The sequence below is a fragment of the Temnothorax longispinosus genome, chromosome 7, assembly GCF_030848805.1.
Source record: "Temnothorax longispinosus isolate EJ_2023e chromosome 7, Tlon_JGU_v1, whole genome shotgun sequence".
Lineage (NCBI taxonomy): Eukaryota > Metazoa > Arthropoda > Insecta > Hymenoptera > Formicidae > Temnothorax > Temnothorax longispinosus.
This window is the reverse complement of record NC_092364.1, coordinates 17,635,327-17,662,658: the sequence shown is the minus strand read 5'-3', so window position 1 is coordinate 17,662,658 and position 27,332 is coordinate 17,635,327. Positions and strand designations below refer to the sequence as shown.

At 38.5% G+C, this 27,332-nt stretch overlaps 5 protein-coding genes and 1 long non-coding RNA gene across 19 annotated transcripts in view; 3 read left to right on the top strand and 3 right to left on the bottom strand.

The window, feature by feature from the left end:
- Positions 1-259: 259 nt before the first annotated feature.
- Positions 260-12,640, bottom strand: LOC139815843 (uncharacterized). Of its 3 annotated transcripts, XM_071783031.1 has the most exons (17): positions 12,105-12,640; positions 11,188-11,391; positions 10,811-11,105; positions 10,386-10,732; positions 9,718-10,303; positions 9,418-9,626; positions 9,195-9,332; positions 8,972-9,131; positions 8,680-8,884; positions 8,365-8,588; positions 7,955-8,284; positions 6,884-7,871; positions 5,340-6,811; positions 3,498-5,068; positions 3,140-3,383; positions 2,285-3,065; positions 260-1,479 (listed from the first exon to the last, which is right to left on the bottom strand). In XM_071783031.1, the coding sequence occupies exons 1-16, from the start codon at positions 12,197-12,199 to the stop codon at positions 2,319-2,321; spliced, it is 7,815 nt and encodes a 2,604-aa protein (XP_071639132.1). In that variant the 5' UTR covers positions 12,200-12,640; the 3' UTR covers positions 260-1,479; positions 2,285-2,318. The 3 variants fall into 3 exon arrangements, with proteins under 3 accessions (XP_071639132.1, XP_071639131.1, XP_071639133.1); XM_071783030.1 differs by having other exon boundaries at positions 5,340-7,871; XM_071783032.1 differs by having other exon boundaries at positions 2,732-3,065; positions 5,340-7,871.
- A 1,180-nt stretch (positions 12,641-13,820) lies between these two features.
- On the bottom strand, positions 13,821-14,525 carry LOC139815853 (uncharacterized). Of its 2 annotated transcripts, none has more exons than XR_011732843.1 (3): positions 14,375-14,525; positions 14,026-14,216; positions 13,821-13,933 (listed from the first exon to the last, which is right to left on the bottom strand). It is a non-coding gene; the product is annotated as an uncharacterized lncRNA (long non-coding RNA). The 2 variants fall into 2 exon arrangements; XR_011732842.1 differs by having other exon boundaries at positions 14,030-14,216.
- Positions 14,053-18,150, top strand: LOC139815848 (putative inositol monophosphatase 3). Of its 7 annotated transcripts, none has more exons than XM_071783050.1 (9): positions 14,053-14,196; positions 14,280-14,418; positions 14,578-14,659; positions 15,560-15,864; positions 16,053-16,301; positions 16,973-17,133; positions 17,219-17,336; positions 17,566-17,665; positions 17,757-18,150. In XM_071783050.1, exons 4-9 carry the CDS (start codon positions 15,651-15,653, stop codon positions 17,914-17,916), a joined length of 1,002 nt encoding a protein of 333 aa, XP_071639151.1. In that variant the 5' UTR covers positions 14,053-14,196; positions 14,280-14,418; positions 14,578-14,659; positions 15,560-15,650; the 3' UTR covers positions 17,917-18,150. The 7 variants fall into 7 exon arrangements, with proteins under 7 accessions (XP_071639151.1, XP_071639150.1, XP_071639149.1 ...); XM_071783049.1 differs by having other exon boundaries at positions 14,507-14,659; XM_071783048.1 differs by having other exon boundaries at positions 14,507-14,750.
- Positions 18,151-18,365: 215 nt separating this feature from the next.
- On the bottom strand, positions 18,366-20,053 carry LOC139815847 (uncharacterized). The gene is made up of 3 exons (XM_071783046.1): positions 19,793-20,053; positions 19,034-19,416; positions 18,366-18,893 (listed from the first exon to the last, which is right to left on the bottom strand). The coding sequence occupies exons 1-3, from the start codon at positions 19,912-19,914 to the stop codon at positions 18,367-18,369; spliced, it is 1,032 nt and encodes a 343-aa protein (XP_071639147.1). The 5' UTR covers positions 19,915-20,053; the 3' UTR covers position 18,366.
- A 276-nt stretch (positions 20,054-20,329) lies between these two features.
- Rpn13 (regulatory particle non-ATPase 13) lies at positions 20,330-24,814 on the top strand. 2 transcript variants are annotated; one of them, XM_071783044.1, is made up of 5 exons: positions 20,330-20,755; positions 20,933-21,049; positions 21,225-21,561; positions 21,620-21,765; positions 24,009-24,814. In XM_071783044.1, the coding sequence occupies exons 1-5, from the start codon at positions 20,555-20,557 to the stop codon at positions 24,405-24,407; spliced, it is 1,200 nt and encodes a 399-aa protein (XP_071639145.1). In that variant the 5' UTR covers positions 20,330-20,554; the 3' UTR covers positions 24,408-24,814. The 2 variants fall into 2 exon arrangements, with proteins under 2 accessions (XP_071639145.1, XP_071639146.1); XM_071783045.1 differs by having other exon boundaries at positions 20,332-20,755; positions 24,177-24,814.
- A 998-nt stretch (positions 24,815-25,812) lies between these two features.
- The window catches only part of Ago1 (protein argonaute-2), a 32,030-nt gene continuing 30,510 nt past the window's right edge, over positions 25,813-27,332 (top strand). The window contains exon 1 of one of the 4 annotated variants that reach the window (XM_071783033.1): positions 25,813-26,240. The gene's annotated coding sequence lies outside the window, so the exon portion shown is untranslated. The other 3 variants (XM_071783036.1, XM_071783037.1, XM_071783035.1) reach the window with 3 other exon arrangements.

Sequence of the window (27,332 nt, the reverse complement as noted above, 5' to 3'; positions counted from 1 at the left end):
ATTATATAACTATTAGAATAATTAGAGCTGCGCTGTATTTCAATCACAGACGTAGCTACAACTACGAGATACTACAAGATATACCTCGAGATAATTAATCAATATATTTCACTTTAATGCTCCTGCATGATCACCGATAAACTTCTTCGATGTCTGCCAGTTTTTTTTTACTTAGATTTACTAGGTTTTTGGCTTGTATCGTACAAGTAGACGTATGCGTACAGATGTAATCAGGTATAATAAGAACGATGCACAAAAAGCGTATTAATCATTGAATATATTGATCGTTCATCAATGTGAATGACATACATACATGTATATTTACAATGTTATATACTTACACTTAAGTTTCGCTAAAGTTAATAAACATATACTTACACTTAAAAATTGATTAACTGGTCGTCGCCTAGCCATTAAAGTATCTGAATCTGAGTAAGCGTGTTGAACTTGCATGGCCTCCCGGAAAGATATTATCTCATGGAATTATTACGTTGTGAAGATCTTTTTCTTTACGAATAAATTTGTCCATCTTGTTGACAATTGCATGCTGAAGGCATGAATCACATCAATCAAGTATAATCTAATATAAATTACCTTAATTAATGTAGCAACGATGAGATACATTAAATAAGTTCCTGTAGAAGATATTATGTAGAGGGTGTCCCTTTCATAATAAAAACTAATAAAAAAATTTTTTTATTAATCACGAAATTTACTCCTTTGAAACAAATAATTTTTCTCCTCGACATGTCATTAAAAAAAAAAAACAAAGGATATTGGGTAAACTAATTAGAAAAAGGATACCCTGTATAAATTTTATGTCACACGCATTTCATAACTCAGACGCAAATTTATTGTCTAAAAAATAAATAATTGTTGATAATTGCGCATTTGATCTTATAGAATACTCGTAAGAATGGCAATCATTACATTTGTTTAGGAACAATGCGGTACCATACGTCGTTTAAAATAATGGCTTCGATTGTAGTGAATTAATCGATAAAAATGTTCAGAAAAACGGATTTATCAATTTTCACTAGTTGAAAAAATGTAACGCTATTATTATACTGATGTGACTGTAGAACTATGGAACAAAAACTTAAAAAATGCAGAAGTTCCGAAATCCTGTTTTTTTTTACATCCACTTCTGTATACTTTAAACAGATCTACCTTTTGCTTTCCTTATCTAACTAAAAAATAACACGAAGAAAAATCTTTCTTTAATTTGCAAATATATATACAAGTTGTACTGCGGTATGGCGCAATCTATTAAAAAAATAACTCGCATTACTAATGGGGAGAGATCTTGTGCTCACCACCAGTTTGTTTCGTATATATAACATTACTAATGCATGATTTAAAATTCTGAAAAGATATATCTTTGAAATGATGTATCTAATTCAATATATTTCAAAGACATGCCACTTGAATCAGCCGTTTCTTTTTTAAAGGGTGTCACTTATGCATGAGAGATGCAATCTGAAAGAGTAAAAAATAAAATCAAACAACGGTCAATATAAACAATATAAAGATATATAAGAGGTATATATCCAAAAAGGCACAAGATAATAATTTGCACTAAATAAAAGAAATAAGTAAACAATCATAAGATTGTTCAATATTTTTAAGAGTGTACAAAATATAATTTTATTGAATATTAATAATATATTAATAATTAATTAATATTAAGTAAGCATTTTGTATTCAAGGAAAGTAAAGTTCCCCTGGCTTATGAAATTTACATAATTTTTGTATCATTTTTACTATTCTATAGAAGAAAATCAGTTTTGCTTAATGGGCATAAAGTGTCTTCCCTTCTCCTCCCTCATGAGAATTACATGTAATAAGAAAGAACTTGGTAGTGCAAGGAATTAATGGAACCTCTAATGCACATATGTTACAATTACGACACAGATATGTCGTGTTGAACATGAATAATAAAATCGATGTGTGTGTGTGTGTGTGTGTGTGTGGTGTGTGGAGTGTAGAGAGAGAGAGAGAGAGAGAGAGAAGGGGAAGGGGAGGGGGGAGAGAGAGGGAGGGGGGGAGAGAGAGAGAGAGAGAATACTAGCAGGTAAATTCAATTAAACTACCAATGGTAACAAAATACAAAACAGAAATAATGAAAAAGCTATTATGTAGATGGTTTACGCAATGCAAATGAAAATAGTTAGACTCAAATGACGAGTGTTAAAGAAATGAAATAGGCAGAGACATATAAAAAGCAGTTACTGGATAAGACGCATCAATACTACAAACATCAGTCATATTATTTGATACTGACACTGAAACTAAAATATCTGTCAATTCCGATTTATTTATTCTCGTTTTGCAAAAAGTTTCTTAAATTCCTCCGAGTCCTTCACGTCGTTAAGCTTGCTCATCATAGCCTCGTGGTACGCGTTTAGCAGTTCTCGTGCGTCCAGTTTAGAGCATACGCCCTTAAAAATATTGAGCAAGCTCTCTTTGGGTACTTCATTTTTTTCGATATGCGCGACCATGAATTGGGGCGTCCATAGTTTCTTTAACACACGTCTAGCCATAACGGGGGACTGTTTTAAAGCTTGCGCTATATCTCCCGAACTGTTATTCTGCAAAGCAATGTTCAGGACTACCGACGCCGGAATAAGCTCTTCGTTTGCAACAGTATGACTAATGATCACGTCCATCGGCAACCTTTGTAACATAGCGTTCAAGCTTGTTGACAGTTCCGGCATAGATTGCTTGATACCTTCTTGTTCTTCCTGTTTCAGCTTCTCCGACAGTATTTCAATGATTTCTGACGATGTGCATTTTTTACAGATCGCACTTTTCAATTGACTAAAGTCTAAGCTGTTCAAACCGTCGGCTATGTTAAGCTTCTTGCAATATAACTTGAGCACCTTATCAAAGAATTGTTTATCGTGGCTAAAAATGTCAGGCAATCTAAGGAGGACTTTGTTGAGGCCGCACGCGCGGCAGGCTGCTTTCAACGATGCATCGTTGACTTGTTGTTTGTCCTGCAAGCCGAGCATTTTGATCGTTTCCTTCAGCAATTCTCCCTCCTTCAAATGTGCCATCTTTACCTGAAAGTTAATCTTTCGCTCATTTATCTAATAAACAATCAGTATAATCGGTATGTAATAAACAAAATTTTTACCTTATATTGCAGAAGGATTGCCTCGGGATTGCATCTTCTAACTGCGCTTTCCATCACCTGGTTTACGTCAATTTCATCCAGTAATTCTGCAAGCGACATTTGAGACGCAACAGATTTCGTTGACGTTTCAACAGTCGGGATCGTGGAACTGATTTCGTTGGTATTAGTACCAATGGAGGAGTGTGTGATTAGAAGTTCGTCATACGCACTTGAAGATCTGGCAGGATTTTTTGCTGCGTCCAGGCTGCCATTTAAAGATGAAAACAGTTATTTTTTTTATATTTGATATTTAAAATTATTTACTGTAATAAAATGCAAATATCTTATTTATAAAATAAGAATGTGAAAGATTACGTACATGCTTTCAGAGGACGATGAAGAGATTGGCACAGGTTCAGCATTATCTGTAGACGTTCCAGGTTTTGACATTTCAGCCGCAATCGGTATCTTCGCGCTTGTCTGTCCATCTCTTTTAGTAGTGTCTGAGACTGACAAATCAGGATTACCTGAAATCGTGGGTTCCAGTGAAATATCCATGTCACTGGTGATCGATTGCGTTTTATCCGATTCTTCTATAGGCGAGTTTCTTCTCGGCAGATCAGAGGTATTTCCGGTGAACCGGATAACTGGCGTGCTACAAGTTAAGGATTCACTGTTGATTCTCGCAGATCCCGTTTCAATGTCGGATATAGTGGCGATTGATACAGTCGGCGTTTCGTCCGCCGTCTTAGTAGGCAATTGTTCCACTTCATTTGACTTCTTGTCGGAGAGCTCCGTTTGTGGCATGTGTGTGCCTTCGAAAGACTCCAATACCTTTTTCACAAATTCAGTCTTTGGTTTACCTTTCACAGGCATTCTGTCAATTTCGCGTTCCGACAGCTGGGCAAGATCGCCGATTGTCCGCATATTTCTATTCGCGAAGTACATACTTAGACTATGCTTCCAAAGGGGATAAGTCAATCGTTCAACGATACTATTAATAGGTTCCACGCACGATGACAGTGTTGGATAGATAGGTTCCGTGGAATCCAGAAATGCAGGATCGAATTCCGCGTTATTTCGAGCTTCCTGATTTTGAGTGTTTTGTGTCGTGGATAAGCTGGCAAATACGGAGTCCGTTACCGGCAAGGTGTCTTGTTCAGCGATGTTTTCTGTCGTACGCGTACTGCTGCGTACTGGCCTTTCACAGAATATCTCGTCCGCATTCATGGAACTTAATCCGGTAACATTCTGGATGTCTACAGTGTCCTCCATACTCGAATTGTCGTCTTTGGTAGGTAAACCCGCTATCACAGAATCATCGGTCACATTCAGTTTAACAGAATCTATCGAATTATTCTGGATCGTGTTATCGTTTTGTCTCGTCTGAATAACCGTGACATTAGCCTTTCCATCCATTCCGTCGAAGATGTCTTGCTGCGTTTCGGAAACGTCTTCCGTTTCGACGTCTGGCAAAGAATGGTCGTTAGAATCTTCACGGGATAAAATCTGTTGGTCTTCTGAGACAACTGGTTCCGTAGCTATCTCAATTTCCTGCGCTAATTCTAACTCGTCGATAACATCCATCCTCGTACAAGAATTCGTTTCAATGTTTTCATTATTACTATTTTCTAGAGAATCGCTAGGCATTTGCTCATCAATATCTTCTGCGTATGCCTCAAATATTTTTGTCAATGATTCATTCCTTTTCTCGATCTCCGTGGCAACTTCAGTGCCGCTTTCATTTTGAGTACTGTCCTCATTTATTAATTTCTCCGTATCGAATGGTATAAGTTTAAGTTTGGTTTGCTTGAACCTCGGCGAATCCTTCCTAGGTGTGAGACTGCGTGCCCCCGAATATTTAATCACTTTTTGCGGGGATTCCACAGTGGAGATTTCATAGCTCATCTCTTTTGACACCGGTGGATCTGCAAAACTCACTCGCTTTCGCTGTAACAAACAACATCCCAACATATTTTATAAATCTGTGATTTAAGTAAAAAAAATACATTAAAATAAAATAAAATAACATGCTAAATAAAGATATAATATAAAATTTTTTAAAATGACAATTATCAAATTGCACTATCAAAAATAATCTTTAATTTAGCCTGTTTTTCTTTAACACTACGTATAAATTTATGATAAATATATTGCTAAAGTTAATAAACATAAACTAAAAAAAAAAAATTTATGATAATATAAATTGTACAGAAAATACCTTAGGAGTTAAATCTAGATCTGGTTCTGAGAAGCTCGACCGATGACGTTTAAGAATACTAGCACTCGGTGACGCGGTTAATGAAGGTGGATTAGCGCTTGACCATTCCAATATTGGTAGATCGTCCTTTTCACGCGGCGGTGATACACTCCTTTCATTTTCCTTGTCAACTGAACTCTCCGTTAATAAACAGTCCGATGCACCCTTGTTCAATTTAAACGAAAGCTTCTCACCATCGTTTTTCAAAGTAGTAAACGTGTTTGACGATGAAGATGCGGAATAATCGGTCGATCTCATGTTGCTGAAAATCTTTTCTTGCCGACTGCCAGAAGGCCCACCTATTTTATCCATTTCTTTAACCATTAATGTCTTTTTACTCGTTGACATTTCATTTTCCGCGTCCTTTTTCGATTTCTTTAAGTCGTCAAATATCTTGGATTCTTCCTCCAGTACAATAGGCGGATTGTCCACGCTCAGTCGCGCTTGATTCGTGACTAAACCTAGCATATGAGCGGCACGTCCTGTGCCGAACGGTTTCGGCTTAGAAAATATCTTGCTACTGCTTCTTGGCGAAGAAAAGGTAATTACACTCGTAGATTTAATCGTGGATGAATTGTCGATTGTCCTCTGTTCTTCCGACATTAAACTCCTCACGTTAGAATTATCAGTTTTCTGAACCGAGTCTTTATCTATACTATCTATGTTTTCTTCGTTCTTTGTCTCTGTACTACTGTCAGGATTAGCTTCGTCTAATTTTTCACATGGATCAGGTACATTATTATCACCACAATCCATGGGGATAGATTCAGGTACATCAGGTACATGTTTTTTGTCAACAGTCGCATCAGAAGTTTTAACAGCCTGAACATTAGTCATTTTATTAATCATAATGAAGCACTGTTTCTCGTTGCATATTTTATCTAATTTTGAACCAACATTAGGAATTTGCGAACTTTCGACGACATCTTCGACCTCATCCTGACTCTGTTCGCTTAATGACTCAGTAAGTTTCGCAGGTTCTACATCTGAGTTAGATTTCAAATTATCTTTATCGGGCTCTTCATCTTGGGCTTTAAACCCAATTTCCTGTGCTGCTTGATTGGACATCGAAATTACATGTGTCACACCTGTGTCAGCATTTTTCAATTCAGCCTTATCAATAGCCTCATTGGATTTTTTAACATCTTTATCTCTATCTTTATTATCGTCTTTATTAACATCTTTATTAACGACCAAATTATTTTTATTAGACTCTTGTTTACTTGGTCTACCTCGTCTCCTAAGTGTTACTTGCTGTGTATCGTCTACATTTTTTTCCTGCGTTCTTGGAGATCGCTTTGGTTCTTCCTGAGATTTTGCATCCACGGATTTCAATTTAAGGCTCCTATTATCAGGTGTCCCGTATTTCCTTAATCCGTGCACCACTGTTTCTCTTTCACCTTCATCCGGATGTTTAACTCGACGGCGATTCTCTACAGGACAGTCAAATACCATATTAATTTTCAAACGAGATATTTCATTTTTCACACGTTGACTCACATTACCCATGTCTATGTCTGGGAAAACGTTGTTACTACTCCGCGATGTTTCACCACCGTCATCATTATGGCTTTTAGTAGATGTAACCAATTTCCGTTTTCGACGTTGAATGCTTCCGTCCGATTCGGTGTCTAACACGTACTTACGTTTAATGCCTTTCTTATTTTCGTTAGAATTTTCTTTAATATCAGTATCATCATCTGACTTCTGTTTACTATTTGTGTCAAGTTTTCCCTGACTAGTCTTCACTCTCAATGCGGTTTGTACACTTGTTGTACTTGAATCTTTTTGAACCTCAACAGTTTCGTCATCTTTCAACGACGACGTCAATTTTGTCATGCTATTACGATGTCGTCGTTTAATACCGTCCAACATCGACGGAGATGATTGTTGTTCATACATTTTATCTTCGGGAAATTCATCCCGCGATTCAAAATCTAACTTTTTCGCAACAGATCCTATTGTCTCTGCAGCATCTGCTTCCTCGTCTGCTTTTGATGTAGTATTTTTCCCACTGAAAGATGCTTGTGGAGACAAATTCGTTTGTTTTGACGCGTCCTGTCCTTCATTAGACTCGTCTTTCTTAGATATTTTCGTTGAACTTTCGTTTTGCTTAGTATTAACAGTATTTTCTCCAGTATTTCCATCCAATTCATTACTATGGATATCATCAACTACGGATATCTTGTCTGTCGCGTTAAAAACTTCTGTTCGTTTAATCGTAACCTTGTTTTCCTTGTTGGCATCATTATCAATAGATTTCTGCATTGTAGAGTCGCTCTTCTTATTGCTGACTTTATCAATCTCGTTAATATGTTTGATAATATTAATATCAAACCATTGTTGCAGGTTTTGAGTGTTTTGCGAGGACGATTGAGAAAGATCATTATATAATGCCGGTATGTCTTCTCTTTTCCTTTTCAAATTTTCTTTCTGATGCTCAGTCAAACGATTAACATCAAATTTCAGATCTGTTTTTATGTACACATAATCCTGTAACAAATTTGAAAATGTAGAAAACATCAGCCAGATAAATATAAAAATATATAAAACATAAAATAATGAACATTATTTACTTGTGAATCAGGTTCAGGTGGTGTAAGCGTATTTTTATCATTTTTCTCAGACGATTTACTAGATACTGATTTTGTAGTAGTTGACTTTCTATTCAAGAAACTTACTAACGCCGTAACGCTAGGCTTTTTTATTTCATCTAAAATGCACTTAGCGGTACTATTCAAGTTGTCTCTAATCTCAAAAATAGATTGTGTCAAAGATCTTATTTCTGGATTAGCATGATTCATGGCTAGTGTAATTGCTTCTTTGTACAGCGATAAGAGTTCGTGATCCAATTGTTTATTAAGTCCTTTAAAAATACTGATTATGCATTCCCATGTGTTTGCAACCTGCAAGCAAAATTGCCATAAAGAAACATGAAAAGCTAACATAAAAATCGAATGCTCTATAAAGAATATTGATATCATACTTCTTTAAAAAGCGCCTTTGTTTGCGACGAAAGCATAAGTTTGACGACTGATTTACAGTTACGCAAATATGACACTACTCTTTGCAGATTATGTCCATATGTGGTGATAAGGATAGCTGACAATTTTTTCAGAGCTATTTCAGTGTTAAGATTTTGTACGTCATTAAAAGAAATTATTATTACGTCTATTATTAGTTGCAGAATGGATGGAATTTCATCTTGAGCTGAAACATGAATTATGCAAGATATGTATTACCATATTCTGGGCATTAATATATATTTTTACATAAAATTATAACAATTAATTCTACATACTCAACAAAGACTCATAATCAAGGGTGCTCAATAAGTCGTCTAAGCAGTTTACAATAAAGGTGCAGCAACTTCTATTTGTACTTAAACAATTCCGCATCATGCTTGCAGTATCCATTAAGATTTCATTTGATTTCATTGTAGTCATCACCGAATGTAATTCGACTTCTTTATATACAGTTTTCCACACTATTGCTTGACTTTTTATCTGTAAAATTATTAATATATAAAAAAGCTGTTGCAGAGCGAGTAAATATATAGTCGTAAAAGAAAATATTTGAAAAATTATACAAACCAGCTCAAGATCTTCTATATGTGTGCAAAATGGAAATGACAAAATTAATACCATAACTTTAAAGTTATCGTTTCTACTGATTTCAGTGTTTCTTATGTATTTTGTCAATATTTCCGCTATCATAGACCATATCTCTATGTAAGCTAATTCATTGCTATCACTGTAAAACATTATTTATTAATCAATTGAATTGTGCATTATTATTAAAATTTGTTGAACTTACTTATTTTTACGTGCATTATACACTGATTTCAGATTTTCCATTATTGTTTCCAGAAATCCAAGCACACCTGAGGAATATGTAAATTCTGGACTAACACATCGCTCCAGAAGGCACTTAATTGTATTACTGTCATAATCCCTGTAATATGAAGATATAATAAATGTTCACATAATGTAGAAAGCAACACATAAACGTATCGGCATATAGTTTAAAATACACGTACAAGATGTACTTCAGCATTTCGTCGAGTATTGGAGACGTTAAAAGTTTTAATACCATTTCTGGCAATGAATTGTCATGAAATTCAGTTTTCTCAATAGCGGAATTAACATCTGGCAAAATTACTTTAAATATCATATCCCTCACCATGAGCTTATCTATATGGTTTGTCAATTCAGTTACAACTAGTATCACATCCCTATACAGATGGTCCTATAAAATTCAAAGCAATTGTCAAAATTCCTTTGGTATATACATTTATTTTATATTACAAAAACAGGAAAGTTAAATACGTATTAATAACCTTTGTTTCGAGTTTAACGTTCCGTATGTATATCATCAAGCTTGTCCATAATGTTTTACCAAGCTGAAAACGATTTTTCATTTCTTTATCTGTAAGTTGACCAAGAATGAGCAGGGCCTCTGCTATACTATGAATAATGTTTTTAGAACATTCTTGAAACACCTCATAAGATATAGCATGAGGAAGTCTTTCTTCTAACATTGGAGGACAAACTACAAAGAGATCTTCCTTTGTGACAAGTAATTGACACAAGGCATCCACAGCAATCACTTTTGTCTTGAAAAATCTTTTGCCTGGAGAGGCAACAACGTCAAATTTTGAAGAAAGCAATGGCGTGTCCCCAAGTGGTCCAAAACAATAGTTTAAAAATTGCGTGATAACGGGAGTAACAAATTTCACGATATCTTTATACAACTTAATAATTAAGTGCCACCAAACTTCTAGCTTCGTCAATGCAATTAATTCAGTTTTACTGTTCTTTGCGTTTAATGGAATACAGAGTAATTTTATTCTTCTAGCAGTAGCAAGTTCTTGATGATCTAAAGCAAAATTGTCAATCAGCAATTTCCACGAAAGGAAAGCTTGTCTGCAATACAATAAAAAAAAAATCGATTAGTTAATCGTAGATAATCGAAATTAGGATTTAATTGCAGAGCTGCGAGTTTCACCTGCGTATAATAGGATCGACAGACTTGAAGGCTTTCTCCTCAACACTCAGCAAATTATTTATAAGACTAGCACCGCGATGAAGATCTGTGCCGAGGAACTGGATAGTAATATTCCATTGTGTAGTCCAATCCAGCTCGCATGCCGCTACCAATAGTAACATGCGCTTATAATACGTAGATTGTAAATTGGTTTTATATTGTGCCCATACGTCAGGATAGTCTTTACGAATATGAGCTGCTAAATTAGTCGTAATAGCTTGTTGCATAAGTTTCAAAGCAGGACCACGCTGGCGCTTGTGTCCCATATAGGCCAACGTTATGATCTTATCCATCAGTAACTCATTATACTAAAAAAAAAACAATGATTCCCAGTCCTGAGCGTAACTTCAAAAAATTGTTTATGACACAATTGTGCATGTTTATACCTTTTGAACACTTTGATCAAACGTTTTGGAAGCCAGTCTGTACAATCTTCTCAAAAGAGCAAGCGCATGACTGTTTATATCCTCCTCTAACTTTTCTTCCTCTGACAAAGGTTGCTGTTCAATCTTCGTCAACATTTGCAAATTATCCACACACGCCGTTGGCGTTAACCATTCCATTAAACTAGGCTGCACGTTAACCAAGCAGTGCTTGAAGAAATTTAGAACCTGTCCGTCATTGGCAGCTGCAGAGATAGCATGGTCATCTAGTACCTCCAACAGTTTAAATATCTTTAATCTAAAATCAAGGAAGAGGATAGTACCTTGTTACGCATACAGAGCACACAAATTTTTTTTACGACAAATTTAACCGGACAAACCTCGTCTTCTTGTCGGTCACTAGCATCGATTCGAAAAGGTGTAAGGGATGTAATTGGAATTCTCGCACAATGGCATTGAACGCTCCTACTGCTTCATTTTGCAACGTTCCCTCGTGCTTCCAGAACGCTTCTATCACCAGCCTACATAAATCCTTGTATCGTTCTTCGTTAATGGTACCGCTCGTCTCTAACTTCTTAGCTTGACTACAAGGCAAACGTTAGAGTCTTTATTGTAAAATGTTAGGGAAAATCTTTCACCACACATACATGCAAATGCATTCAATGGTCTTTATTCAACAGTACAGATGTATACATATCGAACAATGCATATTAGTATTTCTAAAAAATGCAACATCTTATTCGTGATTCTATGCTAAATGTCTTTCTATCGATGCAGATTTACTTTAATCTTGGTTTATGTCTTTCTAATTCTAAGAATTATAGAAAAAGATATCATAGATAACAATTAAGATTGATTAAAGTTAATTTACATTGATAAAATGAACACAAATCGAGTAAACATTCCAAGTAAATTTTTGACAACGCCAGTGGTGTTAAAAGCCTAAATTTTACCATTTTAAGTTTATGTTTACTCTACAATCATTCTATGTAATTCAAGCTGAGACAATCAAGCTCACAACTCGAGAAGGAAATTAATAGATCCCCTCAGTATTTTCCTCAGTATCCTCTCAATTTTTCTCTCCTTTCTCAAATCCCCAAGCATCACGAGACTAAACAAGACGCAAAAGGAACAACGTAGCAAAGGACCTAATGTCCACAATTAATCTCTACAATTAACAGACGTCGAGCGTCTGTCGCGTCGCGAGGGACCGCTCCTGGTCAATCCCGATCCTGATCAATCCTGATCGCAGCAGCCCCACGTCGCTCGAGGGGAAGGGTCCCCGCGATTACTTTACCTGGCGATATAGGTTAAAGCCTCGCGCTTCTCCTTGACATTGCCGTTCAACGCCTTGAGCATCCTCTGGAAGGTCGCGCTCGTGATCGCGGCCATCTCGTCGCGTCTACCTCCCGTCCGCTGCTCTAGTGCTCTCCTTTCCTGTCTTCCGCGCGACAGCCGCCGATTACCGATCACCGTTCATCTCACGCCGCGCGCGCAAACCGGCGGCGGCTCACCACAACACAAGCAACCACAAGACGTTCCCGTTCGATAGTTCGATCCTCGACACCTGGACACCTAGAGAGTCTTCGTGCCCGGACCGAAGGGCGAATATGCCGAATACTTATGTCCGACACACCGGAGCTTACTACGCTCTCCCACACGAGGAGAAGAAGGGGAGGAGAGGGAGAAAGAGAAAGAGAGAGAGAACGATTTTCTCCCGCGTCGCATTCGTCGCAAATTGCGCAAAAACGATTCACGCGGTCCGAAACACGGACGTGCCTGCCCGTGCGCGCACGACAATTCCCGGACACAATAATCCCGAATGTTCATGGGCGGGGGCAAGGGGGAAAGGGGTACCGGTCGTGTTATTAACTCCGACTCAGGCTATCCTCGTGGCTCGTCCGCGCAGCGTCCGTCGCAACCGACAAACAAAAGTGGCGAACCGCGTTTGTTTTGCCCGCACGCCGCTTCGCACGCCAACCAGAGTTCACGAAAGCGTTCGCGCCTTTCGTCTCTCCCCTTGCCCCTTCTCCTTCGGTCAGCGTTTTCATTTTAGCGGGAAGCGACCGGGAGGCGGGAGAAGAGAGGGAGACGGAAGGAAAGAGAGAGAGAGGAAGAATCGCTAGACGGCGTCATTTACGATGTTTGACAATTTCAGTGGTTATAATTGGTCGTAATTGGACGTGATTACACGGGAAGAACCAACTGCCGACTTATCGACTCCCCCGCGTCCTCGTCGCGAAACGTCATCGCGTGCACACGTGGATGTACATACATATTACATATGCAAATTACAACGTGTATGACGCATATAAAGCAACGTAGAAGGCGACTGTCAAAGTCAAAGCATCTCTGCCACGTGTAAACATATTTCACCTAAAATTATTCAAATTAATGTACAATTGTACTTTCAAACCAAGTCAGAAACTTTTACTTCGCCAGCCGTGACGATTATAATTTAATAAAGACGGCCATTTAGGTCGAATAAAAAATCTTTATTGTTAATTGTATTTTACTTCCTGTAGGTGATATATCCAGACACCTGAATAACATATTCCTCTAAAAAGAAAGGAAAACGCCAGCGGAAATTTCTATTTCCACAATTACGTCGTCTAGAGGTAAGTAAAAATAAAGGTGACATCGTGTGCTCCTAAAAAAAAAAAGATTTCATCACAAAGAATGCTTTGTACGTCCAATGTCCAATCGACTCGTGCGCGTGCGGGAAAGGAAAAGCCTATTGATTCTACATAGAGCTAGCATATTAAATGTTAATTTGTTCCGCTTATTGATTACAGGCGAACAGGTGGACTTTCTCAAATAGATACTCGGAAAATGTGTGACCTGTGAGAAACTGAGAAATACTTATAGAAAAGATTACACGCGTGTTTACTCCTGCTTTTACTTATATTTTCGTACGTGGCATATATCGTTTTCAAGCCTTTGGCTAAACACGGTTTTTACTTATGGACCGTGTCTACTGACAAGAATGTTATTTTGTTCAAACTCATTGCGGAGAGGTGTCGGCAACGAATTTCAACTTCATCGCGATAGCGCAGAGATTACAAGTAGATAGATCCTCGATCGAGAGAATCCTGCCGAGATTACGGATGTATCCATACGTGTCCGCTACATTATAAAATAAAGAAAGCAAGTTAAACAAGTCTAATAGAAAGCACGTCTCTATTTCAGACGCGAGATGACTGAATCCTAGGACTCACTAGCTTCTAGTCGCCGAGATTCCATCGTGTCCTTTAAAGGACTCCTTTGATTGCCTTTGAATCGCTCGCAATAGATGAATAGAGTTACGAGTCCCCGGATGCGATTCCTCTCCTTTCCAGCCTCTCGATTCTGCGTCCAGCTCCGAAAGACGCGCGCATGTTGCGCAGAAGGTATTGCCCTTTAATCTACCCTTTTAACATATATATATGCATACGTGTATATACACAAGCATAATGGATTTCTGTCCCGGCAGAACGCTAGGACGCAATTGCGCGTTTTGAAGGCGCGTAATAGCCGAGGGAGAGAGAGAGAGAGAGAGTGACGAGGGGTCAGACACGTGGTACATACATCGACGCAGAGCAGTCTTCCTTATTCATCTCGCTCTTCCTTCGGTAAGCACACAGTCTGTTTTGTCTGTCGCCTCCTCCCTCCGCATTCCTTTATAGTCTTCCTCCCCTTATCCCTTTCATGTGTTCGTAGCCGGCGTAGCCACAGCGTCCACAGCTCCTCGAGTGACGTCGCAATCATCTCTCCTTCCCTTTTTATCATAGTAATCGTGATTCCCCGAGGGTCATATAACCGCTTACTCAAGAAAGATGCAGAAAAGACGCCGAGGGAGGAATGGATTTAGAAGTAGAGATCGAAAACTCAGAAAAGTCTGCGAAACTTCGGAATTTTTGCGTATTTGAAAGACGAATCAAACAAATCGTATCAGTCGATATTGGTATTTGTGCATAAAATCAGTATATTGATAAATACTCAATAATTTTACCTAAACAGTTCTTGCTTCAAAAATGCGTATTAAGTATTTGTTTGAAGTAACAGACAAAGAGAGTGAGGTATAAGTGCAAAAAGTGTGTGTGAGATTCGTGAGCCATTATGTCGAGTTTTTAGCTGTGACACTTTCTGAATTTAAATTGAAGTGGTATGTGTCTAGCTTTTGTAAAAGAAGAGAAATATCAAAGAGATCTAAGTAAAGTGTAAAAAATGTAACCGAAGCAAGTGAATCCTTTGTTACGTCTCTGTTTATCTTTTGTAAATTGCTCCAGTATGATTAAAGAACAGCGAGAAGATAAATATGTTTTCTTTCTGATCGACATTCGTGAAAACTAACCAAAGAAAAGTCGCACTTCGGATTGCTTCGGATCTCTTGATTTTCTCGTCCTGCTGAAAGAAGAGCCCACGTGACGTGGAACGATAATGTTCAAAACAAGCTTATCGCAAATCATGCTTGCATAATTTATCTCATGTTTAAAGTTTAAACACCCTCGTGCGAGGTTATGAAAAGGCCGCGTCTTATTTATATGTGTTACAGTGAGAGCATTATCTTGTTTTTTAACATTTTTATTGATGAAATTAGTGTACAATTGTATGAGTCTGTAATTGCAGTATATATACACTTACTGTTGAGTGTATACAATTAGTAAGTTTTATAAGTATTGATTTTATGCTTTTACTGTGACATATATATATGTTTTATACATATAGATAGATAAAAATTATGTATATTACATTATGCATTTATTGTTACAGGTTTTCTGTGATTAAAGGCTTGTAAAGTCACACCGTGATAAATCTTGCCGTTCCACGGCTGGTCACACGTCGTTTAATTCACCACAGCGGGATGAGCGTGCGTACGCAAAAGCTACTTCTGTGTGCGCTCGTGCTTCTAGGCATTCTCTACCTCTGCACGAACCGACGTGCGAATGACAAGGATGTGTCCTTGAAGCGGCTTCTCGCCGCTGCGATAAGAGCGGCGGAGATTGGAGGATTGGAAGTGGTGGCGGTGCACGATCAGATTAAATTCAAAATAGAGAGCAAAGGCCAGACGAAGGAAGGTAACTATTGACATGTAATTCGATACGTAATTGTGTGTGATATGATATATTGCACAATAGTCTGTCAGGTTTTTATTTCTCGCATTAAATTTTCATGTACAATCTTCTATTTTCTTGAATCGACAGACTGTGGCATAAATGTGGAACAGTGATATAATATGGATTCTTCTTTTCTACTTTTTTTAAAGGTGTAAATGATCCAGTAACAGCGGCGGATTATAGATCTCACTGTGCCATGTATCGCTCTTTGACGGAAGCATTCCCAGGGATTACTGTGATATCTGAGGAAACGTCGCAAGATTGTGATAAAATTAGAGTAGAAGATATTAAGAATTCTGTCAAAAATCTCGAAGGTTACGATATAAGTGACGACGTTGTAAACGTTAATGATATTACAATCTGGATAGATCCTCTTGACGCCACCAAAGAATTCACAGGTAAAGGTGCATCTTTGCCATTACGATATTTCAGTACCTCTAACAAAATTACTTTTCAGGTTATTTATGGCAGGAACAGTTATTTTTAAAATGACCGATATTGTGCACTTTTATGTTCGAACATGTTCATATTACAATCAAAATAAGTTGGCTACAAATTTTATAAGAGATACCCAAAGATTAGATTATAAGCAATGAGTATGAGGAAAATGTATTACCTGCAATTGCAATTTGGAAACAAATTAATATTTTCATGATCGTTTATGGCTAGATATTGAAGAAGCACCGACTGTTTTCAGGATCAAACAAAAATTGGTTTTTTGGACATAATATGATACAGATAATCACGTAAATTCTGTAATAATGTAACATATTATGAACAATCTCAGAATAATAAGATGTTGCGGGTAAAGCTTAGTCCCTAAATAAATAATTTAACATGTAGGCGCAGTAATTGGACATTAAAACATTGGAAAACTATTAAGACATCGAGTCTTTATACCAGATTCACCAAGTTCCTTTTTTTTCAAATATTAAGTTAATACAAAGCTTTTTACTTACTTTTGAATAAATTAGAAGGATACTTGGTGGTTTTGGGACATTTTATATTTTTTAGCTTGATGTAGTTTCTTATAAACCAAGTTTTGCTCGATGCCCTATCATATTTTTAGAGAATTTACTGCAATATGTATCTACTATGGTATGCATCGCCGTCAAAGGACAACCAGTTATTGGTGTTATATATAAACCGTTTGAGACAAAACAGAATTCCAGTTTATTCTGGACGTGGAGCAATCATGGTGTATCAAGAAACTTGAAAAATTTACCCAAGGTAATTGTGTGAAATCGAGGTAATTTGACAAAGGAAGTTACAATAAACTTTATAACACATTATTTCACTAATCTTTGTTGAACAGGTAAAGGACAATAAAACGCCTATCTTGATTGTATCTCTCTCACATGCTGGCCAAGTAAAAAACTCATCTAAAGCTGCCTTTGGTGACAATATTAAAATTATTTCTGCTGCTGGTGCAGGTAAAAAAAAAATTTTGTTAATAGCGCAAGTTTATTTCTGTAATTCCCTATTAAAGACTCGTGAATGGAAGTGAAGACAGATAATTTTATACGCGTATTTTTCTGAGTGTTTTAAGACTCATTGTTTTTTATTTTTCGTTGCTCAGCCCCGCACTCTTTTCATGCCTTCAATTCTTGTTATTAGGAATTTTATATAGAATATACAAATATAAGAGATGTCTTGTTTTAGGATACAAATTTTTGGAAGTAGCTGCTGGTAATGCAACAGCGTACGTTCATACGACTGCTATCAAGAAATGGGATATATGTGCTGGCACTGCAATTCTTAGGTATTGCTATTCAGCTTAATTAAAGATTTGGCTTTATACACTACATAGTATATTTACTTGTCATTAATTTATTTTTTGTTTTATCTTGTAGTGCTTTAGGAGGAACAGTGACACAGTTATACGATCAACAACCAATTTATTTCGGATCTAATGATGACAAAGTACTTACAAAGGGTCTTTTAGCGACCATGAGCGATCACGCGTGGTATTCCGAAAAATTCTTGCATGACTTTCCATCCGATTCACATTAATCAACAACACAATATATCAGGAGAGAGAATGAAGGTTGTATATATCAAGTCCTGCTTATAAGATTCGTGTTCTAAGTAATTTATATCAATATGTGCTCGCGTACGTAAGATCACATACCTTCCAATATCTGTCTTATCGTTAAGTATTTATTATAAAAGATAAATTTGTCATAAACTGTGTAAAAAAGTAGACTTTTATATAATAAATGGAATAACGAATTTTATTACAAAAAATTATTTTATACACCTTCGACACAAATAATTATGATTCAAAGACAAAAATTTTACACAAATTATTTAATACAAATTTAATACAAAAATGTCAAGACTAGTTTGCCATCATAATTTTTTATAAACAGTCTATCCAAGTCAATGTTTTTTTTTTCAATTATGTAACATCTATTTAGCATTCCTCTCTGACTTTATTTTATATAAAAATGATGCATAGATTTATTTGACTAATTTCACTTTATTATCTGAAATACATATTGCAGATGATTCTTTTAACTTTTCTACTGTTTTGTTAAACTTCGCAATAGCTTTTTCATATTCAGTCAATTTGAAGGTATCATCATTCAAGTTAAAAACGTAATATATACATTTTTTCATAACTTTATCTCGTAGTTTTCTTAAAGGCATTTCACCCTTGGTTTGTAAAATGTCTAAGATGGTCTCTTTCCAGCGGAACCTAGAGACATCACTTCCATCGTTTGTTTCCGAAACAGATCGTTTTCTAATCTTCACAGCAGTTTGATCGGTCTCTGATTGAATGTTGATCGGTTCCAACTGGCGTTTTTTGGATTTATTTCGCCTTTCGTATAGCCCATTAGTCATCTCGCGTGCTTCGTCACCTCCGTTTTGATGACTCGCAGAATGATTCTCTTTGCTTATATTTTCATTATTTTGATTCTCAGCGATATTTTGATTGTCAAACGAGTTATTAGAATTCATTTTTCGGGTGCACGTCATTTCGTCCGCTGAAAACCAAATATTTCACTTATATGCATTCTATTAAATTTTTTCATTACGTACAATACTCATTCCTATGAAATTTATATTACAAGCTCTTCCAATGTCAATAAACTAAAACAGATCTGTTGTAAGAAAAAATACTCACCTTCGCTCTGCTCCTGATTTTGTACAGTATCTTTCTCTGGAGTCTTAGCGGACACTTGTTGACTTTGCTTGTGCGCATTTTCCATTTTGTCCCAAACACTCTCCACAACCGTCGCGTTCGCACGATTGCCTATCGCATTGCGGACGAAGTTAAGGAACTTGGCCTTCTTCCTTGGTACATTGTCGTAGTTCGATAAAATGTTCAGAAAGCTCCGTTCCGCATTGGATAGATTCACTGTCCCGTTCAGCAAATTATTAACAACGTTAATCCATTCCTGCTGCTTGCGCTCGCCCTTATTTGCACCAGGCTTTGGGACATAATCCTTCGCGCCGTACCTCTCGGCTTCGGTTATGCATTTCGTGTGCGCGACGTACTCGTCATCTCTTTTGGAGCAGTTAAGAATATTAAAAACACAATTATTAAGTATTGATTGACGTTTGATCAAACTTATTGGCTTAATTTACACCGATCTTTTGATATGGGTAATCAAATAGTACATTTGAGCTGCTCAGCCAATAATCAAATTAATTTATTAGTTATTTACTTTTTAAAACGCGTATCAAACGATCGGTATAAACTAGGCCATTGAATCCTTAGCGTCCTCGCTAATTTTTTTGAAACCAACATATTTGAAAATCCAATTTTTCGTACTTCTACAATTTCATCGATTCCTCCAATTCCGTAAAACATGTGTTTCAGAAAAATCTGCGAGGTTGCCCCTACGCTGAAGAAATATCTATTTGCCACTTGAATTCTTACCGAAAATCCTTGTGGCAGTCCACGCAGGTTAAGAAGGGCGCGTTCCGGCACACTTGATAATGTACAGCCACTTTGGGCTTTTTCACCGAGTCGCCGCAATGGTTGCAAGTAAAGACGACCATATCGCGATTATTTGTACAATCGGATCGCGGTACTGAAATAATACTCAAATGTGACGAGTATACCGTCAAGTAACGTTAACTTAACCTATAAAAGCAACGCGCAAGCCGAAGACTAGTAACGAGCACGAGGACTACGAGGAGCAGTGAGCAGTATGGCCACGCGTTAGCTATCCAATGGGCGCGTTCAGCAGACCAAGCCGCTCAATAGCAGTCGAACGTGATTGGCTCTTACTTTTAGAACCAACCAATCAACGCAGAGTGTTGATAAGACGAACTCAACAGTTGTGTCCGCTGAACACGGCCAAAATGGCTGCGGTCAGCCGAACCTCTGCTAGCGAAGCGAAAGGTAGCAAACGGGGTAGCAATTAAGTGTAATTGGTTGGATCCAAAGGTAAGAACCAATCACATTCAGTTGCTACTTGCTACCTTTCGCTTCGCTAAGCAGAGGTTCGGCTGGACACGGCCAATAATGAGTCCCAATAGGGTCTCTAGCATGGTCTGCTTTGCACCACCATCTTGAAATGCAATGTCATCGGCGCGTCTCGTACCTCGTTCGTAAGCGCTCGTAAGTAAAAGGTGGCGGAGAGTCGGTCACAAGAGGGTCTCGTGCAACGGCAATTTTCCTTTTCTATCGGCAAACATGTCGAGTGGTGCGCTTTTCGGCAATAACGCTTCGCGCGGCGCCTCGAAAAACCTCGTGGAGTTCAAGGCTGGCAAAATGACCGTGAAAGGCAAGATGGTTTATCCGGACACGCGAAAGGGCCAACTCTACGTCTACCAGTCCGACGACTCGTTAATGCACTTCTGTTGGAAGGACCGGACGAGCGGAGTCGTGGAAGACGTATGATCATTATTCTTGCTCTTAATGAATCCCTTGGAAAACCTTTTTTCGCAAACGGAAAAGCGTACGTTTTATTTGTTCGCGCCGGGAAACTCCGTTGCTACACATTTAATTTTCAGTTTTTCGTATTAAGTACACCGGGTGTGCGTATTTCTATAATCGTGCATGTGTTCTCAGGATTTAATTATCTTCCCTGACGATTGCGAATTCAAGCACGTTCCCCAGTGCAAGACCGGCAGAGTGTATCTTCTGAGATTCAAGTCGTCGAATAAGAAATTCTTCTTTTGGCTACAGGTAAAGAAAACGCAATTTTGCAATATCACAGAATTATGGTAGTTAGATTGGAATAGTTAGATTGATTTATATCTGCTTCCTTTACATTGTTTAACAAGCTTTTGACGTTATACGTTGCGCTGGACATTTGCCGACAGCTGTTTGTGTATTAAGCGCACATATTTTTGTTATATAGGATCTCAAAACTGATAAAGATGAGGAGCACTGCAGAAAAATTAACGATGTACTTAATAATCCACCGACCCCGGGATCCCAGAGGAGTGGCAGTACCAACGCCGAAGGGGATCTGCAGAATTTATTAAACAACATGTCGCAGCAACAGCTCATACAGTTGTTCGGCGGCGTTGGCCAGATCGGTGGTCTGGGTAGTTTATTAGGTACGATGAATAGACCGCACGGTGTTCAGAGTACAAGGGCTTCCACTACGACTTCATCCACTCCGGCCACTACAAACGTGACTAGACCACCCCATTCGTTGACTCCTGGACCTAATGCGGACTCGAAATCTTCGAGTAAGTAAACTGTTTGTGCAAATAAAACGGGGTCTATTCTAATGACGTATTTACCTAGGTAATAATAAATCGTCCACGAGAACAACAGCTCCGTCCACGCCGGCTGCGTCAGTGGCAGCTCCAAGTAATAGAATACAACTTAGCGATTTGCAGAATTTTCTATCGGAAATTCCGACGCCACCTCGGACGGAGCCAACTGTGCAGGTAATATCACATTGCTTTTTCATATCTATTAATGAGTTAATCTGAACGTTGGATTGGATTAAAACTTCGACTGAAGGATAATCGAATTTTCTAACAAATGACTGATATACAAATATAATGCAATGTATTATTTTTTTAAATTACGCAATAATTGAATTAGAAGAGTTTTGAATCAGTATGAAATAAATGATGGTAGGTAATGGATGTTAATATATTTTGTGAGTAGAAGATGCCTCTGTGTCATAAGTTTTTAATGTTACATGAGTATACATTTGTACAGAGTATCCTAAAAGTCCCAAGACTGCCTGATGTCCTTTCTATCATAGATTTTTTTGTTTTTTTTTACGATCAGTTTACACTCAATGAACATATCAAAGTATCTATAATTTTGGCATAATAAAATAAACAGTTGCAGCTTTCAATAGAATTTCAATTGAATTTCAAGAGCGAAAATAAAAAATAAAATTATCTTTATTAATTTATTAATGTTAAATAGACTTTACTGGTTTGAATATGGATTTGTAACTTAATTACTAAAATATTTAAAACTAGAAAAGCGATGACATCTTTAATAAGGAAAAAAATGTCTTCAAATTTACAATTAGAGCGATGATATTTTCAATGATGCTGGGACACTCTGTAAATGGTCTTTAAAAATATCGTAGTAACGATGAAACAACATCTATTGAAATTGCATTATAAAACATTTATCGAACGTTAACAACTTTGCTATAAACATGTGCATGTCATATATAAATTTAATTAATAATAATGATATTATTTTACTGTATAAAATCAATCTTTAGGAGTCTCAGCTTATGTACAAATAATGTTTTTTTTTTTTTTTTTTCAAACACGAGAAGATAAGATTAAATATCTTATCCTGTGATGGATTGTGATTGCAAGACCACACCTTGAATATTTACGTCATAAGAGAGATAAATATTATTAAATATAGTAATAAGTATAGTTTATACGACATTGATTATACATAAATGTTGTTGTGTATTATTTTTTTATGAAATGAGGAGATAAAAAGATATCGAAATTGATCTTAAAATCATTGTCGTACAAAAGCGTGAGACCAGAAGAATAGAAGGACATTTTCAGGATTTTCAGTTTGCACATACGAAAATATATAATATTGTGAAAACACAATAAGTAAATGATGAAACCATATATGCAACCAGAAGCAAACAGAAGGATCTGTTGAAGTTTTTAATGTGTAAACAAAGTAATGTAGAAAATTCAAGGAACAGTTTACTAGAACAGATTATCTATCATATATTACTAATTATATATTTTTTACAGCTGCTATCGCTATCAGGGATCTAAAGTGCCATTCTTGATAACAGAAGCTGCAGAATAACTTTCAAGCTCATTCAGTGTTTTACAAGTGTTTTTAAATGGTCTCTCTTTTGAGTGAGCGAATTTTTTAGCTTCATTATTCGCGAATAATTAATAACAGTATCGTATAATACCTTGCAATGCATAGATAATTAACATTGAAAATATTATTACTTGTACACTTAAATTAACAAAATTATTGCTAAAGAAATTTGTGTGGCGTGTGGCGGGATAACAGACTTTATAGATATTTAATTAATGTACTTAAATTGAATCGGAATTTTAATGTGTTATAGCTATGTGTTTATGTGCTTGTAGATGATAATATCGTTATAGAAGTCACGTGATCAATAGGTTTTAGCTAACGTGTTTCACATTGTTGTGTTTGCCTTTCTTTCCCTCTGAAACTCAGTAAGGTTTTAATAATCTATAAGTGAACTACGTTATCACTCAAGCAGTTTTATGTAGTAATATTTCTTGAAAAGAACATAAACACATGTGTTCTATTAAACACATTATATGTGTCCTATAATACTGTGAAATTACGTTTATTAATACACGTTTATTGTTAAGTTATTGGATAGAAAGTACTTTGTTAAGGAGAAGTATTGGAAGGAAAACAAGTACGCGCAGCCACGATCATTTAAAAAATTCAATGATGTCGATCTGGTTGCCAAACTAGTTATTAATCCGCAATATATCGTGACCGAGCAAGACTAGAAAATCGAAAAGAGAGAGAGAGAGACAGAGGCATGGTTTTCTCACTGTTAAGTACTATCCTTTGTCTGAACTTTTCCTGGCTGTCGGAGACTCTGGCTCTGCTGAGCAGTTGGGGAAGTTTCTCCGGGTGTATCTGTTGTTTTCGTTCAGCTACAGCGCAGCTTATTGTCCGGCAGAGGGGCGTAGCGACAGAGCTGACCAACGCTATACCAGCGGCGATCTCTACGACGGAGAGCCTGGAGAGTGTCATGAACGTGCACTTGCCGGCCGGGGACAACCTGTCTACCACGCTATCGTCTCCCCAGTTCTCCCAGGCGCTATCAATGTTCTGGTCTGCTTTGCAGTCGGGCCAGGCGGGCCCTGTCATCCGTCAATTCGGCTTGGGACCGGACGCCGTCAATGCCGCGGCCAGTGGAAACATCGAAGAATTCGTCAGCGCACTGGAGTCGGAAGCGAAGAACGGCCAGGGACAGCAAGCGCAACAGGGACAAGACGACAAGAATAAGAAGCAATCACCACCGGCCGCTAGTCCCGATAAGAAGGACGATGACGACGAAGGCATGGCTTTAGATTAAGGATAGGATTTGTACGCGTCTCTCGTGTGTCAGACGTTTCGCTTTTCTATTCAGAAACCATGCGTTGCATGTTATGTTACGATGAATCTATATACGAAATAAAAAAAAATCTCAATGGACACATTCTTTGAAATAATTTAGATATATACATAATATAATTTCGATAACATACTTTTTGGACGTATATGTAAACGTTTTTTCCAAGCACTCGCGAATCTGGTACTTTTACTTTTATTCATGAGAGATTAGCAAACACATCGATCAAATAGAAACAGGAGATTCATCACGCGCTATTAAAATTACACATATGTACGAAAATTAATATACTGAACATTTTGTATACAGCATACGTTTATTGGATTTAGTAAACTGCGAATACTGAAATAAAATAATTTAACAAAACCGTATATGTACGACTCGTGTGTATTGTATGGATATCCAAATGTGCCTTTAAGAGTTTTCTCTGGTAACGCTATTTAAAATTATTTAAAGAATCATTGTTCCTTAAATTCTAAATTTTATTTATAACCGTTTAGAAAATGGTTCTGTAAAAGAAATAATATTTATTTTGTTAACAAACGCAACAATCAAATGTAGAATTTGAACTGTAAGAGAAGCAGAATGGCGGGAAAGTGCGGTCCAATCGGGCACTTTTGTTTACGACGCACAAGCGTTTTATTGGATCTCCGTGATAATCGATATAGCATCAGCTGAGTTTTCTCAACTCCCTGACTAAATTTGCTAGGAAGAATATTTGCTAGACAAATCGATACTTTGCCGAATTACTTCTAATAATTGTGCTATAATTACGCGCGATTATCTAGATTGATTTTCTCAGGGAAGGAAGGTTAGGTCGAAAAAGCAAAGGTTGCTCGGGGTGACGCCGTCGATGTGTCGTCAGGTGTTCGTACGGTTGATCGCGGTGCTATACGATTGGCTGTTTGGTCATGACATCATTCAGGTGCGGATGCGAGCGCGAGAACGCCAAAACGTTTGGATTCTCAAGCATTTTCTTTCTGTCGAATCTTTTTTTCTTAGAAGAAGACATTTAAAAATAACAATAAATTATTAGAATTAGGAATAAAAGTAAAGTATTAGATGTAACGACCATTTCTAAAGCATTCGTAGAATTGTAACGCCGCGAACAAAAGTTTCAAGATAAGCTGAAACAATTTCGGTTGTTAGCAACTGACGAGTAATTAATATTCTTTTTATTTGATTGTTTTATTTAATATTTAAAGAAATTTTCCGATAGAACGAACCAAGGTCTATGCAAATCTGAGGGTGTTTAATTAAGAATAAATATTTCGACGTCACATGCGTTTTCTCTCGAACTTCTCTAATAGCGACAGAAATACGTATAACGACGAAATCGGTATCAATCGAGAAACGCCCAATACGATTGCGACAGCGGCAAGAATGTGCCGGTCGCCGGTCGCCGCGACGCGTCCATGCCGATCGAAGCAGCGGCCAGCGGCGGCGGCGCCGGCGTCCCGGCCGGGACGTTTGTTTGTAAACACGACTTATAACACGACCGGTCGGAACGGGGGTGGGCGCCCGGCCACGCGCCGGCCCTGCGAGCGCGGCCGGCGCGGCTGCGCGCCGCCGGCGCGAATCGAACAAGTAGTGGGGGGAGACTTCCTCGCGGAACGCTGATCGCCGAATGCACCGCACCACGGCGAAAATTCCGCTGACAAAAGCCGCGGCGAGTAAAACGGCGTCGGGCCGGACGCGCGAAGGAGTCCAGTTTTCCCGTTCTGCGTGTGATTCCGATCGGCCGCTGTGGCGAGCCGCGGCGCGCCGTAGCCAGTGTCATCGTGAAATAAGCTGCGGGTATCGTAATTTCTCCCAATGCCATTGTTGTGATAGCGGTACCGCGGTGGCGGCGGCGGCGGCGGGTGTTAGGGCGAGCGGGCGGGCAAAGGGGGGAGAGAAGAGCGGGCGGGCAGGCAGAGGTTGTTAGGGGGAACAAGAGAGAGAGTGAGAGAGGGAGAGAGGAGACGAGGGGGGAACGGTGCGACGGTGTGCGTGAGCGCAATACTCGCGCGCGTAGCTCACGTACATACGTGTGCACAATGGCAACCTTGACACTTGGTGATCGTTTTTGGCGGCTCCGCGTCGCGGTCGTGGAGATCGCGCGTCCGGCGGCATCGCGTCGCGAGTGAAAGCGACGGCGGCGGGCACGCCTCGAGGAACAACAGCGGGAGAAGGAGAAAGAGAGCAAGAAAGAGAGAGAGAGAAAGAGCGGAGCAGGAGAAGGCGAGTGGTGCCGAAAGACGCGGGAGTGCCGCGCGTACGTGGACGTCGACGTCGCGAGGATTCGACTCGGAGTTTCCTACCTTGTGCCCGCGGCGCGTACTTTCGCGCAAGTTTCTCCTCGCGCGCGGCTGCCACCCATTGTTTTGGTCCTCGTCCCCGGAGCGTGGTCGCGAAACCGTCACGCCGCGTTGCGTCGCGCCGCGTCGCGCCGCGACCGCGCGGCATCCCGACACGCCGACGTCGCCGTCGGAGGAAAAAGTCGAAAAAAAGAGTCGGAGTTGAAGGTTAGACGGGAGAGCGACAAGTGTCAACGGTCGTTGGGCGAACGGTATGAATCATCGTTCTCGTAGCTCGTACTTGCCGTCGTCGTTGTCGTGTCGTTGTAGCGACGCGGACGCGTCCGTCCGTGTGCGAAGCGATAAAATTGTGATAACTTCGAAGCTGGTGTCTCGCCTGTTTAGCAAACACGCGTGTAATTTAACGAGTCCACATATGTCGCTCGATTGCGCCGCGAGTTTTGTTGTGACGTCTTACTTCGCGATAAATTACAGCGATATAAATTACGTATATTATATATATATATTATATTTATTCGTAAATTAGACAGAGATTTTATTTAACTTCAGTTACAACGGTCAGAAAGTGGACTTGGTTTACAAATGCCTT